The 18407-nt window shown below is 38.0% G+C and overlaps 1 protein-coding gene across 2 annotated transcripts in view; it reads right to left on the bottom strand.

The window, feature by feature from the left end:
* LOC100711658 (GTPase IMAP family member 8) overlaps nt 1-18159 on the bottom strand; it is a 47763-nt gene extending 29604 nt beyond the window's left edge. For both annotated transcript variants that reach the window (XM_025903198.1, XM_025903199.1), the window contains exons 1-2: nt 18119-18159; nt 12583-12630 (exon numbers count right to left, since the gene is read on the bottom strand). In XM_025903198.1, the coding sequence (XP_025758983.1) occupies nt 12583-12622 (40 nt within the window). In that variant the 5' untranslated portion in view covers nt 12623-12630; nt 18119-18159. The remainder of the gene's footprint in view (nt 1-12582; nt 12631-18118) is intronic.
* Nucleotides 18160-18407: the final 248 nt, after the last annotated feature.

The raw sequence follows: 18407 nt of genomic DNA, 5'->3' as shown, positions 1-18407 counted from the left end.
GGAGAACAGTCATAACTATCACTATTGATGAAATGATTAAGTAGTTTAGCTGTATTCCACCCTTTGTTTTCTTCCCACCCCCAGTGCAGGTGTACTCAGAGTTCCAACTTTAAAATAGAGCATGCCTGTTTCACGACAAACCTGACAGTCGCCTTATTTAGCCAATAGCATTATTAAAAAAGAAGGGTCCCAATACAGGTAAGATTGCAAAAGTTTTGGTTGACATTTACAACTTTAACAAGGGAATGACATTTAACATGAACCTCAAACTAAAATTTTGAATTCTAGCATTAGGCCATTTTGTTTTCATTTTTTTCTTCTTTCTTTCTTTTCTTGTGCCTTAGAGCTCAATCTTCAACAGCCTTTGTCCACTAAATCGACTATTCCTCCTGTGCACATATCTAAACCATCTCAGCATTGCCTCTCTGTTTGTCACTTGGTTCGGTAGCCTCAGAAATGATTACTGTCTAGAACAAAAATCATCTGTTTTTACCAAACTGTATGTAGTTTGTACTCACAACAACCAAAAAAAAAAAAAAACCCAAACCCCACAGTCGAAACTAAAATAATGCATAGCTTTCAAACATAAGTCCTACACATTAAAAATTGCTGGGTGCCACTTAAAGACAAAAATATTATGATGATTTGCAGAATCCTCTGGATCACAACTAATGTAAACCATCTTTCTGATGAAGATTATTGTGATGATGAACTGGAGAAATTATTTGTTATAAAATCATCCTGTGAATTAGTGGATTAGTTTGTGATCACTTTCTCAATCATACAGTCTGGTGAGCCAGATCTGAGATGACACAGCAGCCCTGGTTAAAGTAATCCATGTGAACGAACGAGTTCATTGCCAGCCTGTGAAAGTCATCCAGTGTGACTTCTTGGAGGTCACCCAAGAACTGCTGATGAACTTCTTGGTAATGTTTGGAGTGATCTATACACTACATCTAATAGAATTATTACCAAGGGACTGAATAACAGCATATTTATTTAGAGTATAGTACTCTGGTTGCTGGTAAACTGTTACTCAACTTAGAGACTCAAGAGTCTGGATCATCGGAACACAGTATCTTGTTTTGTTTGTTGCTGTTGTTTTATTTCATTTTTTTGTTGCAATAAATACACTACAAACAATTTCTGATACTGATTTATTTATATAAATGTAAACCAACCAGGTATTGAAAAATAACAGAACCAGGACAGTGGTAAATGTACATAGTTTTCTCTGGTGCCCTCCCCAATCAGATCAGGAGTGACATGTTTAGCCGCATGTTCTCCTTAAATTGCTGGCTGTCTGAGTGGTGTCCAAAACACGATGTCGGCTTCATAGATAATTGGGAAACTTTCTGGAGGAAACCTGGTTGTGCTAGGAGAGACCTCCTGTTATCCCCCAAAACCCCATCTCCATTGAGACTGTGTCAGCTCCCAAACAGACAAAAAACAAACTAAAAACCAGCAAAAAACAACTTATACATAAAAATCACAAAGAAAGAACAACACAGTATCCACATCTGAACCAAAGAGTAAAACAGTGAAATGTGGATTATTAAATATTAGGTCTCTCTCTTCCAAGTCTCTGTTAGTACATGACTTAATAATTGATCAACAAATCGATTTACTCTGCCTTACAGAAACCTGGTTGCAGCAGGATGATTATGTTAGTTTAAATGAATCAACACCCCCGAGTCATTCTAACTACCAGAAATCTCGAAGCACAGGCCGAGGGGGCGGTGTGGCAGCAATTTTTCACACCAGTCTATTAATCAACGAAAGACCAAGACAGACTTTTACTTCATTTATAAGCCTGATGCTTAACTTCGTCCACCCCAGCTGTAAAACTCAGAAACCAGTCTTACTTGTTATCATCTATTGTCCACCTGGGCCTTACACAGAGTTTCTGTCTGATTTCTCAGACTTTTTATCTGATTTAGTGCTCAGCTCAGATAAAATAATTATTGTGGGTGATTTTAACATTCATGTAGATGCTAAAAATGACAGCCTCAACATTGCATTTAATCTGTTATTAGACTCAATTGGCTTCTCTCAAAATGTAAAAGAACCCACCCACCACTTTAATCACACTCTAGATCTTGTTTTAACATATGGCATAGAAACTGAACATTTAACAGTGTTTCTTGAAAACCCTCTCTCCACACCCTCTAGCAGATCATTACATAAAGGAATTTTTGAAATACAAGTGTGCTCATGCTCACAGGTGAAAACACGGGTGCATGACATAAACATGACATAACTGGTATTTGTGGCAGGAAAGAGAGAAAAGTGGGTCGTTTAAACACTCGTGATAATAATGAAAATGTCTTAGTTTGTTATTTTCAGGAGTAAAGCAGACCCGGACCAGTTCTCCAGATGCCGCAGTCGGAAGGAAATTGTAGGTTAACATCAATGGATAAGTTAAGGCAAGTTTCTGGTTGAATTGTTCACAGCATGATGTGTCCATGAACCTGAAAAGCAAGCCCTAACACCTGGCTGAAGACCAGGAGGGTGGTCATTTAAAGTGGGAAATCAAAGTTTGGGTTAGTAATTCGGGGAAAGAGAAAAACTGACTGCTTAAGTGGAGAATTGTCAAGGAGTCTGAAATACTGCAAAGAAACATATGCAAAACCACACATACAAATAGAGAATGCATTAACCTTACAAAGACAAGCTCATGAGGAGTAATGCATAGACATTGATTAAACCTGGCTAAGAACACAAGCATATGCAATGAAGATCAGCTTGCTACTTGTATGAGTGATAGAATGGTGTGAATGTTTAATAAAATACATTTAAAGCTTGAAGTTGAGGGATAGCTCAGGGAAGTTCGATGACAAGGGAGTGATGTATGTGTAAAGGAAAATGTCTCCAGCTTGGGAAAGGGTGAAACTGCAGATCACCCGAAGCCCTTGATGGATACAAAATGAAATATGAATAAAATATTATAATGGACTATTGTATATTAGTAGTATAGTAGTATATTGTAATGTACTGATACATTTGGGTGTGACCAACCCCAAGCATGGAGTGTTCTCAGGTGGAAGCTGGCAACTTACTACTGGCAACGGCTCTGCTCATCATGCTATCCGCAATGGAAGACGGCAGAACACACTACACGAGCCGAGCAGAGAGATGGACACATGACAACTCACATCTAACGCACATGACATAAGCACATCAGTACATCTAACCATACATGTTAAACACGCTGGACCTTACGAAGCATTCTGCATACTGAGGAAAGCACTGAACGGGACAACTATAATAATTGTGTACACAGAGTGCTTATTACGAAGTGTGTTCTGGTCGACCACCTCGAACACCTGAGGTTGTTGTTTCATTCCCTGTGCCAGAGGACTGCTGGAGAAGGTAATAACGAGGGCTGTAAACGCTGAATCGGTGACTTGGGTGGCCATGATGCCACTGATGGATGTGGGGGTGACCGACTGGGAGGAGGAGTGACTCAACGCAGTGGGGTGACCCTGTTTGTGAACAGGGTCAAAAGGGGGAGTGTGGAATAAGGGAAATATCTTACTGCTAGTTATGCTTCTTATCATTATCATTGCATTAATTAACTTTGCATTAAAGTCATGATCATTGCATTAAACCATATAATAATCACTTCATTGAAGCAGTTATTGAAGCTGCTGACATTACATTAAAGTCTGTATTACAGGTGTTATCATAATCACATAATAATCTCTCATTGCAGGCGCAACTGTAATCATGCTATACACATTGCAATTTGGTGCTTATTAAAGAGTTGTGGCTCAGTCACTTAATCAGAAGGTTGAAAGCTCCGTTGGGTGTGAATGTCCCGGCGAAACATGGAGTAAGTGGCTTGGAGCTATGGAAGGTTCAATGCATACACACCTACAAAACACATATAATACATTTAATCAAGAAACAGGCTGGAGTGAAGGCCTGAATGTATTCAGCTTCTTGTTGCAGTTGAGTTTGCCCAGATACAGGTGACAGAAGAGGTGGCCAGATGACTGCCATCCCCAAGGACCATCTGGAGGATGCAGCGAGTGGCCTTATATGGAAAATGTGATAGAGACAGGAACTTCTATGTCTATTTTAGCTTATGAAAATGAATATTTACTGTATCTGATATATCACAATCTTTGTAAACGCATGAGGGGGCGTCAACCCTGATGAATCAAAAGCAATCTGAAGTGTCTTTTTGGGCGGAGTTCTACAACTGATGTTTGGCAGTTCGTACCTCCCCGCATGTGTATTCAATAAACTCTTCCGTTTGATTGCATCCTTCTGGGCCTTTGGTATTTTGTTTTGGATCTCAGTATTTCGAATCGGGACACTTGTTTTCTCCTTTTTCTTTCTCAACAGGTGATCCAGGTGATTGATATAAGTAATTTTTGTCTGTTTTTTTGTTTGTTTTTGTTTTTGGCCCCTTATCACCGTTCCTCTTCCCTTTTTTTTCTTTTTTTTTTTCCAATATTAACATTTTTATTGGTTTTAGGAAAACGAAACATGATCATTTTTGGCAGGAAGCAAAAACACAATTATGAGTGTAATCAGTGATTTAAAATTACTTACTTTTAACACATTTTCATTCATCTTTTATCTTTAATGCTGGACTGAGGACATATGATACATTCGGATCAGCAGACAGTCTAATCCAAACAGAACAAAATTCTTATTTTCAAGTCCCACATGCCATCCACATTACCCTGGAAGAGTCTTATAATTCAGGAAAAGATTAAGAGACATTAAAAATGCATTTGTATGTGTGACAAATTTTACATTGATATTTGGATTATTTTGGTAATCTTTGGTAATTTTGGTAATTTTTTTAATAATAATGGATTCAATTTTATATAGCGCTTTTCAAGGCACCCAAAGCACTTTACAATTCCACTATTCATTCTCACATTTACACACTGGTGGAGGCAGCTACAGTTGTAGCCACAGCTGCCCTGGGGCAGACTGACAGAAGCGAGGCTGCCATATCGCGCCATCGGCCCCTCTGGCCAACACCAGTAGGTGGTAGGTGAAGTGTCTTGCCCAAGGACACAACGACCGGGGATCGAACCGGCAACCTTCAGGTTACGGGACAGACTTGACTGGGGGAAAGAAAGGGGAGAAAGAAAGAGGGAAAGAAAAACAGCTGAGAAGAGGGACGGGGAAAAAGGGCAAGAAACAAAAACAGAACAGAATAAGCAGACAAAAAATACATACAGTATATTGATCACCTGGATCACCTGTTGAGAAAGAAAAAAGAAAACAAGCAGAAGAAAATGAGAGTAATAGAATAAACAACATCACAATGATCTATGGGAATATGACAGTAAATACTAAATATTAAACATTATTGTGCAGCACGTAAGATCGACAGCGCACAGTGTGCTTTGAGGTAGGAGCCAAAAAGGGTGTAGTTTGTGTGTGTGATCACCCATGTGTACACCTGTGAGCATGGACGCGCTTGTTTTTTAAAAGGTTCCTTCATGTAATGATCTGCTAGAGGGTGTGGGGGGCCACTGCCCCGTCCTCCAGGGCATGAAGCAGGTATGGAGGAGATCAAAACTCCAGGCATCCAGAGGCCCCCAGAACACAAGAGACCAAGGAAGACCAACAGAGGGGCAGCCGCGCCACTATCCCAGAAAGAGCTGAGGAGAGTCCCAGATGAGGGGTCACTCAGCACCGTTCCTCTTCCCCGCTGTTTTACTTTCCCTACCTCTCTTTCTTTCTCCCTTTTCTTTTCCCCAGTCATGTCTGTCCCGTGTGTAGCAAGTGAAAATAAAATAAAATAAACAATAAAAACAAAGGTCAATCAAATGGACCAATACGGATGGTCTATTTGGTGAAGTACATTTGTTGGGCATCTTTCTTGGCCTTTAGACAATAATTCTGATGGCAAAAGAACCAAACGGGACAGGCAAAAAAGAAAACCCTCTCCTGTCTGATTATTTAACATTTACATTTACAATAATTGATTACACAGCAGTGGGGAGTAGACTTTATCACAGTAGATGTTTTTCTGAAAGTGCTGCAATTAAGTTTAAGAATATAATCCACCCACTGTTATCATCTTCAATGCCCTGTACCAACACAGAGCAGAGCAGCTACCTGAACGCTACTCCAACAGAGGTCGATCATCTTGTTAATAATTTTATCTCCTCACTACATACGACTCTGGATACTGTAGCTCCTGTGAAAAATAAGGCCTAAAATCAGAAGTATTTGACTCCGTGGTACAATTCTCAAACACGTAGCCTAAAGCAGATTACTTGTAAGCTGGAGAGGAAATGGCGTGTCACAAATTTAGAGGATCATCATTTAGCCTGGAGAAATAGTTTGCTGTTTTATAAGAAAGCCCTCTGCAAAGCCAGAACATCTTATTATTCGTCACTGACTGAAGAAAATAAGAACAACCCTAGATTTCTCTTCAGCACTGTAGCCAGGCTGACAAAAAGTCATAGCACTGTTGAGCCAACCATTCCTTTAACGTTAACTAGTAATGACTTCTTGAACTTCTTTACAAATAAAATTTTAACCATTAGAGAAAAAATTACTCATAATCATCTCACAGATGTAATATTATCTACAGCTACCTTTAGTACCATTGATGTTAAGTTAGACTCTTTTTCTCCAATTGATCTTTCTGAGTTAACTTCAGTAATTACTTCCTGCAAACCATCAACGTGTCTTTTAGACCCCATTCCTACAAAACTGCTCAAAGAAGTCCTGCCATTAATTAATGCTTCAATCTTAAATATGTTCAACCTATCTCTAATAATCTGCTATGTACCCAGTGTTTGGAAGGTGACTTTTAAAATGTATTCCACTACAGATTACAAAATACATGCCACAAAATGTATTTTGTAACGTATTCCATTACGTTACTCAATGAATGTAATGTATTCTGAATACTTTGGATTACTTAATATATTATCAAGCTTTTTACAACTACATGAATGTACTATTGCTATGTGAATTAATACTATTACTGAAGGCCAATACCAACTAGATATTTAAATCTTAATATAACATGAGTAACAGTAGGGTGGACATTAGGTCACTTTTTGCAGCGATCTCGTATAGAAAACGATTCCGTGCATATATAAAACAGGTCCGTGGCTCCAAACCGTAGTAAAGGGACATCTTGGTAATACGTCGGGTACCGTGTTGGGCTCGTAACCAAAAACTTATTGTCGAGTCTTAGCAGCTTACTAACAACTGGACTACACTGCCATGAGGCTACATTCTTTAGGGCTATGCCTCTAACACTCTGCCTATAGCCTTCATATTACATAATTTTTTGAACAATAATTAAAAAAAGAGAGTAGTGGTGGTAAGTAGTGGTGGCATGGGAATTCTGTGGAATTACCAAAAATAGAGAGGGCATAGCCTAACATATGAAACGGGAAAAGACCGCCGTGTAATCCCTTCATTTCAACAAAGCAACTGTATTTGGAATACCACCTTTTAAAACGGTAACTGTAATGGAATACAGTTACATATTTAAAATACAAAATAAGAGTAACGCCGGTACATGTATTCCATTACTCCCCAACACTGTATGTACCACAGGCCTTCAAGCTGGCTGTAGTTAAACCTTTACTTAAAAAGCCATCTCTAGACCCAGCTGTCTTAGCTAATTACAGGCCAATCTCCAACCTTCCTTTCATATCAAAAATCCTTGAAAGAGTAGTTGTCAAACAGCTAACAGATCATCTGCAGAGGAATGGCTTATTTGAAGAGTTTCAGTCAGGTTTCAGAGCTCATCACAGCACAGAAACAGCTTTAGTGAAGGTTACAAATGATCTTCTTATGGCCTCTGACAGTGGACTCCTCTCTGTGCTTGTCCTGCTAGACTTCAGTGCAACGTTCAATACTGTCGACCATAATATTCTGCTGGAGCGATTAGAGCACGCTGTAGATTTAACAGGTACTGTGCTGCAGTGGTTTGAATCACATCTATCTAATAGACTCTAATTTGTTCATGTACATTTATTTTATTCATTTTCATTTATTTATTTATTTCACACTTGGTTCAACAGTTCCAACAGTTTCATCCTTTCATAAACACAAACCCTGCTTTTCATTGATATAACACTGCAACCGTGCGTGAAAAGGAGCAGGAAGAAGAAAATATTCTTATTAAACCCTGCCCCCTATCTGTGATCCAACTAATATTACAAATGGGCACCATAAACCAAGGAACACACTAGCATCTATCTCCTGATCCTAATGCAAACCAAACAACAAAATTACAGTCAGCAATATACCATAATATACGTAATAACAAGGAGAAAAAAATAAGTAAATAGAATAAAATAAGGAGAGTGAAAGAGGGAGAAAAAAATTCCCTTCTTCAATTAACTCCAATTTCTTTCATATTGATTTATTGTTTTAAACATGTAACACTTTTTAAAATAATGTAAATTTGTACAACTCTTTAGATTATAATGAAGAGAGTTCTACAGTCGTATACCCCTAACCGTTGGACTCATTAATCTTTGTGTAGTCCTAGCTAGCTGATGCTTAAAATGATATTTCCTTCTGCTGTCCTCACCCCCCGAATACATTGAAAATAAACTTTGTAACATGAAAGGCAATATATTATTTTAGCCTTAAACATAATAGTGTCCGTAGTTTCACTAAATCTTCTAATTTCAATAGTTTCGATTTTATAAACAATTTATTTGTATGTTCTATATATTTAACATTATGAATCATTCGTATCACTTTCTTCTGTAATAAGTTTAGAGGGTTTATAGTATTCACATATGTATCCCCCCAAACTTCCACACAATAACTAAGATATGAGAAAAACAATGAAAAGTATAAGATACGCATTGATATGTAGTCTAATAAATCTCTAAAATGTCAAAAAGTTTTTGACCATCTTCTTTCTAATATACTCAATATGAGATTTCCACGTTAAATTTATTTCAATTAAACTATCGAGTCTTTGCGCAAAAAAGTTTTAAAGCACTTTTGAGAACTGTGACAGAAGAAACACTGGCCTATAGTTGTTAAAACTATGCTTATCTCCTAATTTATATAAGGGTATCACTTTTGCCACTTTCATTTGATCGGGAAATACTCCTGAATGTAACGAGAGATTAAAAATATAGCGAATAGGAATAATTATACAATCAAATGTCTTTTTAATTATGACCGTGTCTACACCATCACAGTCAATAGATGTCTTATTTTTGAAGTTTTCTACAATTGCTACTATTTCTTTTATAGTAATATCAGCCAAGAATATAGAATTAACCATTCTTTCCTTTCCTTCTTTCCATTCTTTTTCTTTCTAACCATACTTTCTCTTTTCCAGACTTCCTTATATTCTGCATCATAGTTTTTTCCAATTAAGTTCGCTAAAGTAGGTCCAACATTTACAAAAAAGGATTTAAATTCATTTGCCACTTCGATCCTGTCTTGATTATTCTTAATAAAATAAATAAGCAGATTTAAGGGTGTCTTCTTGTTATCCAATAGCGCTATACAAATACAGGCAATTTACCATGTGCATGATGACTGAAACTAGCCCACTGAAGGAACAAAGGGCTGGGAGGTCAGTTCCTTCATCATAATTATGCAGATTCTCATTACCATTGATCAAAACCCACTGATCAAAGCCCACTGATCAATGGCCATGAGTACCATTCACAGAGAGTTGGGGAATGGCTGCAATCACAGCATTGTAAGATGGTGAAAGATGTACCCTTAGGGCCCCTCCTCGATTCAGAGATGGTCTTTGCCTTTTTTACGTAAATGGCCTCCTTGACTCTGCGCGCAAACCACCGTTCCTCCCTTTCCAGGGAGTTAACAGCGTACACTATGTCACTCTGTTTGTGTGACCTGATCCTTGGGGTGGACCAATTTTTTGTTTTGGGGTTTAAAAGCCCCCGAGACGCGGTATTTAGAAAAAAATGCGTCTGAACTGTTCGGATACTCCTGACACATACGGGATTACTACAGGTTTTCACTTAGGCAGCGGTTGTCCTTCTCTCCTGGATCGGCTGGAGCTTTCTTTTGTCGCCTTCCCAGCTTTGACAAATGTCCAGCTGGGATAACCACATTTACTCAGGGCCTTCTTGATGTGATGTTGTTCTGCTTCCCTGACCGCTGTGTCTGTGGGGATGGTGGTCGCTCTATGTTGTAGCGTCCTAATGACACCCACTTTCAGTGTTCGGCAAGTTACTTTGAAAAAGTAATTCAAATATAGTTACTAGTTACCTCTTCAAAAAAGTAACTGAGTTAGTAACTGAGTTACAATATTCTAAAAGTAATTAATTACTTGAAAAGTAACTATTGCGTTACTTTAAAAAAAATGTTTAACTCTCTGGGGTCCAGGGTATAATTGGCCATTTTTAACTACTTTTGATTTTCCCTCCACATTTTACCTTTAAAAACGGTTTATCTTGCCTTGTTTGGTATCATTCTTTTCAGCATAACCTCACATATCTGAATTTGGAGTTAGATTTTCATTTTGACATACTGTATTAGCACAATTGATCTAAATTCAGGCAAAAAACATAAAATAAGAGTAGAAAAAAGTTTTATATTATAAAATATTTTCTACTGTAAAAACCACAAACATGTTTAACAAATCACTTTTAAAACTTCAAATACAAATAGAAATTGTACATTTTTAACAATTATTTTTAAGATTATGCACAAGTTGTGCAAAAAACAGTAAAATGGTACTATTTACTTAAAAATGCCGCCAAGGCCTCAGGCTTTTTTTAATATAACCATTTAAAACTATTTACAGAACAATTAGGTGTTCTGCATGAAATAAGATGCCAAACATTTATGCAACTCCAAAAAAAGTTTCTTTCCACTATAAGACAGAGGAGAACACCACAGGCCTAAACTCTGCAGGTCTGAACAGAAGGTGCGTTTACATTTCAGTCTGTCTTTGATGGTTTTTGGAGCAACTGTGACATTCATCAGTATAACTGACACACAAAACAAAAGGGAAGTGTTGTATTTTTCTTTTTTGCTCACAAGCAGAGAATGTTTGCTAGCGCAGTCCTTAGAAAACGCAGTTTTTATTGTTTCTTCCCTCAGTAAACTCCACTGTTTTATTCAGAATAAAACATTGCGTGTATTTTTGATTATTACTCTGGTTTTACGTGACCACCAACATGATTTAAAAATTGGTATATAGTTTGAAGTCCGGGCTTTCGACACAAGTTGAAATGGAGACTGTGTTGTTGTATCTTGTTGATGTGTCGTCTTAAATGGGTTATGTGATTTTGACATGGTGGCGGGTCCGTTGACCCGAGAGGGTTAACTGGAAAATTACTCCAGGAAAGTCAGTACCTCTACTGTGGCAAAAAAGGATACTTTACTGATTCCTTCCCCCCTGTCAGCCCAAAAGAGCCTGGCAATACTGGTGGGGATACTGGTGAGCAAGACTGAAAACAGTTCCTCCCTACCAAACTGCTAGTTCTGCTTAATTGTGTATTTGGACTCTCTCACACTCCCTGCAGGCTCTTGTTGAGTCTGAATGCAAAACAGAACTTTGTGGATAAAACACTGGCTTTTGATCTCAGCATGACTCTCAAACAGTTACCCGAGCTTCTTCAAATGTCAGCATTAGATGGCTTCTGAATTCCTGGATGACATTTTGATCTTTATAAATCTCTCTCAGAGCATGAATCCTGCATCCCCTGGTTATGCAGGGCCTGCTTTAAAACACACTCTTCATCAAAGGTGAAAAATTCAAGTTCTCTTTCTCAGGATCTGTTCCCCCTACCAAAGGAACAGATCAGGGCAGATGCCAGTAAAGATCCAAGTGGTATTAGTTTGGCCCGAATGAACAACCTGGAAGCACCTGCCCTGCCTAAACTTCCTTCCTGCTTGGAGACTGCCCAGCTCATCATGGCTTATGTGTTTCCACTTCACTGAATTTCCATGGACTATGTTTCCAATCACAGAGCCCAGTTCACCTCACAAGTAAGAATTCTGTACTTCTCTTGGAGCTCAGGTTAGTCTCTCATCTGGTTTCAACCTTCAGAAAAATGGTCAAGCTGAGAGGACTAATCCGGTGTGCTCTCCAGTGTGCTGTTACCTCCAACCCATCCACCTGGAGCACTCACTGGGCTGGGCTGAGTAAACACAATTCTCTGACCTCCTCTGCCACCACCCTCTCTTTCTTCAATTTGTCCTTATCAGCCACCTCTGTTTCCATCTGTCGAAGGTGAAGGATCTGTTCCCTCCATCCAGCCCCGCCTTCAACGATGTTGTCGGCTTTGAGGCTGTCATAGTCCTCCAGTACTCCTGTGCATCTCTGCCATTTCTTTCTGTCTCTGTATCTCTATCTCTCTATATCAATTTGTGTAAATAGTTGCCATTCTGACATGCACTGTAAATAAAGTCACTGAATCTGCATATTGAGTCATGTCTTTGAGTATGACCTGCTTATTAGTTATGGCATCAGCAGTGGTAAGTTTTGAATAGATGGCTGTTGCTGCCCATTGTGTATATTACAACATAGAATTAACATAAAGTGGTATCAACAGTAAATAGTATTTGCAATGGTGAGAAAGGAGACTGTTATTTATATTACTAAGAAAATATAAGTGAACTCACCAGATGCTGCAGTTGCCATGATGTCTCTCTGCTGGAACATCAACTGTTCTGCAGGTACAAGAATATGAAGGAGATAATTATTAGATGCTGTTTACTCCACTCTTTAACACCTGACAGCATTCTTTATAGGTGATAAATACAGATAATTGTCTCAAGTGAGCATTATTATTGCATCAAGAAAACCAGACTTTTAAAGCAGAGGTTTTGGTTTTTTTTTTTAAATAAATGTTTGACACAAATGTGACTTACTGATGTTGCTGAGTTAAAGTGAGTCTGGCTCCTGCAAAAACTATCAAATCAGAGATAGCATGACAGTCAGACCACATCTGCTCTCTAGCCACAACTGGTAGCCATAATGGGTAGCTTCCATGTGTTTGATTTGGGAGATTTCCACCAGATGTCCAGCCTAATGCAACACCAAAGGGGGGTATTGGACCAGTTCACTTTCACTCATGAAGCAAAGTGAAGTGCTGTGTTATTATCTGACCCGTTTCTCTCCCTAGATTACCATCTTTATGTTCCACCTGAAAAAGGACATGCTTGATCTGCAGTACGGATTTTAAGAAAACTGGAAGTACAAACAATTCCCCATCACATATCCAGTTCCAATCAGTGTAAATTGCTGCTTTTATATAGTCTAAAGGGTGCAATAACAGATATCAGACCAAATATTGAAAATGTATGTTAGTCTGTATTTGAATAGCACCAGTAATGAAGCTGGAACTCTCTAAATCTAGAATCAGGGTTTTTAATGTTATTTTTAGCTAGTCACAGTGTAAGTTTTTCTATTCCTTCTATGCCTTTCTTCGGGCTCTGTGTTGCATGTCTTTTCAGTTACTTCCTGTTGTTGTTTGCTTCCTTGGTTTTCCCCTTAATTGTTTGTCTCATGTCCACAGTGGCCTTACTCATGTCTTTCCCACTTTCTTTTGTTGAATCATCCATATGTTTTCGAGATTTCTAGCATTCATCCCCAATGCCTATATGTCTCCAGAGCCCAGTACTATGAAGCAAGGTCAACACACCCTGGGGATCTCCAAAAGTTGAATCTGTTCATCTGGACGTAGCGTTTTGTGGGAGAAATGTTTCGTCACTCATCCAAGTGACTTCTTCAGTCTCAGCTGACTGCAGGTTTCCCCAATCTTATAAACAGTACATTTGCATAATGACTGAAACCAGCCCACTGAAGGAACAATGGGCTGTGAGGTCAGTTCCTTAATCATAATTATGCAAATTCTCATGACCATTGATCATTGATCATGATGTCCACTGGCCTGTAGGTGTAAATAGACTGCAGAGTCCTGGCCTGACGAGGTGGCTGTTCTGTGTTGTGCCATCCGCTTTGCTAGAGGTTGTTTGGTTTCCCCGATGTATAAATCCTGTCAATCCTCCTGGCACTTAACAGCGTACACTATGTTACTCTGTTTGTGTCGGGGGGACCCGATCCTTGGGGTGGACCAGTTTTTGGCGCAGTGTATTTTGGGGTTTAAAAGCAACAGAGACCCGGTGTTTAGAAAAATATGCATCTCAACTGTTCCGATAGTCCTGACACATATGGGATCACTACAGGTTTTCGCTTGGGCGGGGATTGGCCTTCTCTCCTGGATCGGCTGGAGCTTTGTTTAGATGCCTTTCCAGCTTTGACAAAGATCCAGCTGGGATAACCACATTTACTCAGGGCCTTCTTCATGTGCTGTTCTTCTGCCTCCCTGGACGCTGTGTCTGTGGGGATGGTGTTCGCTCTGTGTTGTAGCGTCCTGATGACACCCAGTTTGTGCTCCAGTGGATGATGAGAGTCAAACCTTAGATACTGATCCGTATGTCTAGGTTTACGGTACACGTCAGCTTTTAGATTTTCCCCATTACTGATAGAAATTTCACAGTCTAAGAAGGCTAACCTGCCACTTTTCATATCCTCCCTGGTCAAATCACAACATAGAACATGGAGATTTACTTTCCTGGATGATTGAGAATGCATCAAGACACCCTGGGGATCTTTCCATTAGCTGGATTCACTTAATGTGAAAATGGGCAATCGGGAAAAGTGGTCACCAAAGCTGGTTGTCAACCTAATAAGTTAACACAGGGTTTTACCTGCACATTCACATTGAAAGGGGGTGTTGACAAAAGGGACATTGATTGAACCTAAAAAATTAGGGGCTTAGTCCATCCTTGAATTCTTTTGGATTTTCATTTGAAAATCAAAAATATTTTTCACTATATTTTATTAAGTACTTTGTATAAAATTTGTAAATAATAACTAATGTCATTTAGTAAATCAATAATTAAAACAAATATAAAATAAAACACTGATCAAAAAAAAAAGCAGTCATACACAAGATTGCATACCGACATAATGAAATTGGTTTTATAGCTTCTGCTTCTGTTGTTCCACAATGGCGCCTTTTAAAATTGTGTCATCTCTGTCTGGTCTTTTAAATGCTCAGTTCTTCTTCACCATTCCTGTTCTTTTGGTGTCTCATCTGCTACATTTTAATTAGCTCCACTCTTCACTACTCTGATTGTAAAATTAATCCAACTAGATTCTGTGCATTTTCCATCAAATAGTATCTGTCTTCACAGCCACATCACTTCTTCATTTTTTAACTTCATTTTTCATTTCAATGTTGCACTAAGTGCTTTAATAATAACTTTTTTTACACATCTGGACATACAGTATTTTTGTCATTGCACAGAATTTGACTGTCTCTAGTTTATTTCACATAAACTGCTATGTGTACTGTATTCAAATGTCTATTAGATTTTGTTAATTAAAAATGAACTACAAATATAACACAGTAGATTAAGACCTAAAATTGTCTTCTTTAAAGCTTAATCTGAATGCACAAACACCCCACCTCTGTGGGGAGAGCAGGGTGGTCTAAAGCAGGGATACTCAACTTGATTTGCCTAATGGCCACATTAGGAAAATGAGGAGAGGCTGGAGGCCAGTTAATAAACTACATTTGTAAAGTTTGAAAAAGTTGGAATATTGTCCTCGTACAGACTCCGTGCCGCTGTTGAATCCAAAAACTAGACTTGCACACTTTCACGAGCTGAGCATCCATAAATGGTTCAGGAGTTTTAGCAACATCCCAGGTTACACGCAAGCGAAGCAGTGGTGGATTTTTCTGCAGCAGATTTGTCACCACATCAAGGTTGTAGTTGTGGTAGAATAAGACGACTTTGAACCCGCAATCTTGTCTTTTTGCGCAGTGCTACCAACTGGGAAACCTGCACTGAAGCTTGAACCTTTTGTCTCAAAAATGGCGCTGAATATGAACAATTTTGCATATAGCAACTGTCATTTGGTAAATGAAACACACCGGCTTTGTGTTGACATCAGGTGGCAAAATGACCCCTGACATAAAGGCAGGGACTTTTGCAGTGCAGATTCTCAACCTGAACAAACGACCTAAAAGGAATTACTGAGTATTTACCACATCACCAAGGGAAAAACCTGTGTGAATATTTTAATTTTGAGCAATTTTTGGAATGACCGCGGGCAGTCAGCAGCCAAACACCGGGCGCATTTGGCCCACGGGCCGTTACACGAGTATGACTGGTCTATAGTCTTCGTGTTTCCTCGTCATGAGGATCAGTAATAAATATAGATTATTTGAAACAACTGTATGCCTTGATTTTTTCTTCCCATCGGCAGCAAGATATTTTATTGTTCTATAATCATTAATATGTGATCCTAGAATAGGACCTACACTGTATCTGCTGACCTCATGTCTGTGCATACGCTGAGCCTTTCTTTGAATTCTTCCTTTCTTTTATATCTTAACTTTTTTAAAACTTCAATCGTTACTGTCAAACCATAAACAGCAGAGAGTCTGCAGCTGAGAGAATAAAAATTAAAACTGTCAGAAGCAGTTTCACATTCAGATCAGCTGGAAAGCCAGAGTTTACACTGTTAGATTGATCCAGTTTAAGGTTTCAGAGCATAGAGCTAAAATAAGCTGGAATTAAAATGTTTTTTGTTGTTGTTGTTGTTGTTGTTCCCGCAAGTTACTCTGATAGAAAAAAAACAACAGCAATGATGACAGTCTGGTTGCAGCCAAAAGACACAATTTAAAACATTTCTTTTGCAAATGTGTCTGTTACGTGCAGACACAACACTGATTCGTCAGTTGAGTTAGGAGCCTTTTTTATGCTTGATTCATAGGTCAGATTTAAGTGGCTTAACAAGCAAACCAAAACAAACTATCACTGTGAAAATGGTCAGCTATAAGGACTGGATGGGAAATTAGTGGAAAAATCAGGCAATATATAAAGAAAAATGTTGTAAAACTAAAAATATAAAGAAATGAGCGGTGACTGAAGACTTTTGCACAGTACTGTACACATCAATTTTACATATCAACAAGAATTACTAAAACTAAACCTATCAAAAAAATATTATTACCATTATTACCATTCCTCCCACGGACATTATGAAAACCTTTAAGAATAACTGTAATATCATCAAAAACAATTATGTGTGTGTGTGTGTGTGTGTGTGTTAATTTGATTATATCTGTCACATCTTCGTTCTTTCATTTAAACCATTACTTTCAGTTTTGACATCTCTAATTAATAAGCTGGAAAATTCAAATTAAAGACAAAACAGTCAAAATTTTTAAAAACTTTATTAATCTTTATTTTCCAAAAACACCTGAATCAGAGAGAATGAGACATCATTTTAGAGTCTTGTGTAGTAATCTGCTTGCGGAAAATGCTGAAACATTCACAGGGGGTAGCAGGAAGTGACAAATTGTTCTCAAACATTTTTTGTAATACTTTGAAATCTAATAAAAAAATGTGACCGACTTCTGTGATCAAGGTTCAAAGGAGGGATTTTGGCTGTAAAGAGTTCCAATGTTTTACATTTCTTTACTTTACTGACATTTTTTTTTTTTTTTTTTACCAATGTTTAATCATTTGTTCTTTCTTAGTTGTTTAACATTTTGTATTTTTTGTATTAACGACTGGAAACACAGGCTGATTGTTTTAAAGGTTTCACTTTTTTTTTTAACAAATGAATATTGAGCTGAGGTCCAGAGTCTTGTGCAGTAAAAAACAAAAGCCAGCTAAACGTCCGGATTTTGTTTTTTAATGTTAAAATATAACTATTAAGACTTTAACAACCTGAAACTGATCACAGTAATGAGAGCTCTGCTGTCGCTGCTGAGGGTGTGGTATTTCTGGTTTATTGCTGAAAGATAAAATGGCTATGATTGACACAATAAAATAAAATATGCCTTAGGGTTATAAGTTTAAGATGTTTTAGGACCAAGATTAAAGTTTCACGTTAAACACGTTAAATAGTTTCACGTTGAAGCAAAACACTGAGCTGAGAGATTAAAATATTAATTTCAACACAAAGTTTTACATAATATTTTTACTTCAGAGGTTTTTTGCTGAGCACGATTCACAGCCTGTTTTTCTTCATCATCATGTGCGACAGAGCAAAAAGGACTCGGATTACAGATTTTGTCACCAATAGTAACCGTAAACTTCTTACATCTACTTCACTAATTTGGAAATCACTTACCAGCTGAAACGTCGCAGCTTCCTTCAATATGGCAAAGTGAAAGTAACAAAGAAGCAGGAAGAAGAAAGGGTGTGGCAGATTATTATTAAAATAACGTCTTTGTTAAAAAAGAAAACCTAAAACTTGTTTAAAATAATTATAACTAAGTTTTTTTTATTTTTAACAAAATAAATAAACTTAAATAACTCGCAAAATTTTGATAAGACATCTTTTCATTGTCGCCTTTGCAAATAGCTCTTTACATTTATAAATAGACACGGTAATTGTCAGGTCTTCCGCCTCCTTATGC

Source organism: Oreochromis niloticus, linkage group LG23 (assembly GCF_001858045.2).
Source record: "Oreochromis niloticus isolate F11D_XX linkage group LG23, O_niloticus_UMD_NMBU, whole genome shotgun sequence".
In the NCBI taxonomy this organism is placed as follows: Eukaryota; Metazoa; Chordata; class Actinopteri; order Cichliformes; family Cichlidae; genus Oreochromis; species Oreochromis niloticus.
The sequence above is the reverse complement of the archived record's forward strand: the minus strand, read 5'-3'. Positions and strand labels throughout refer to the sequence as shown.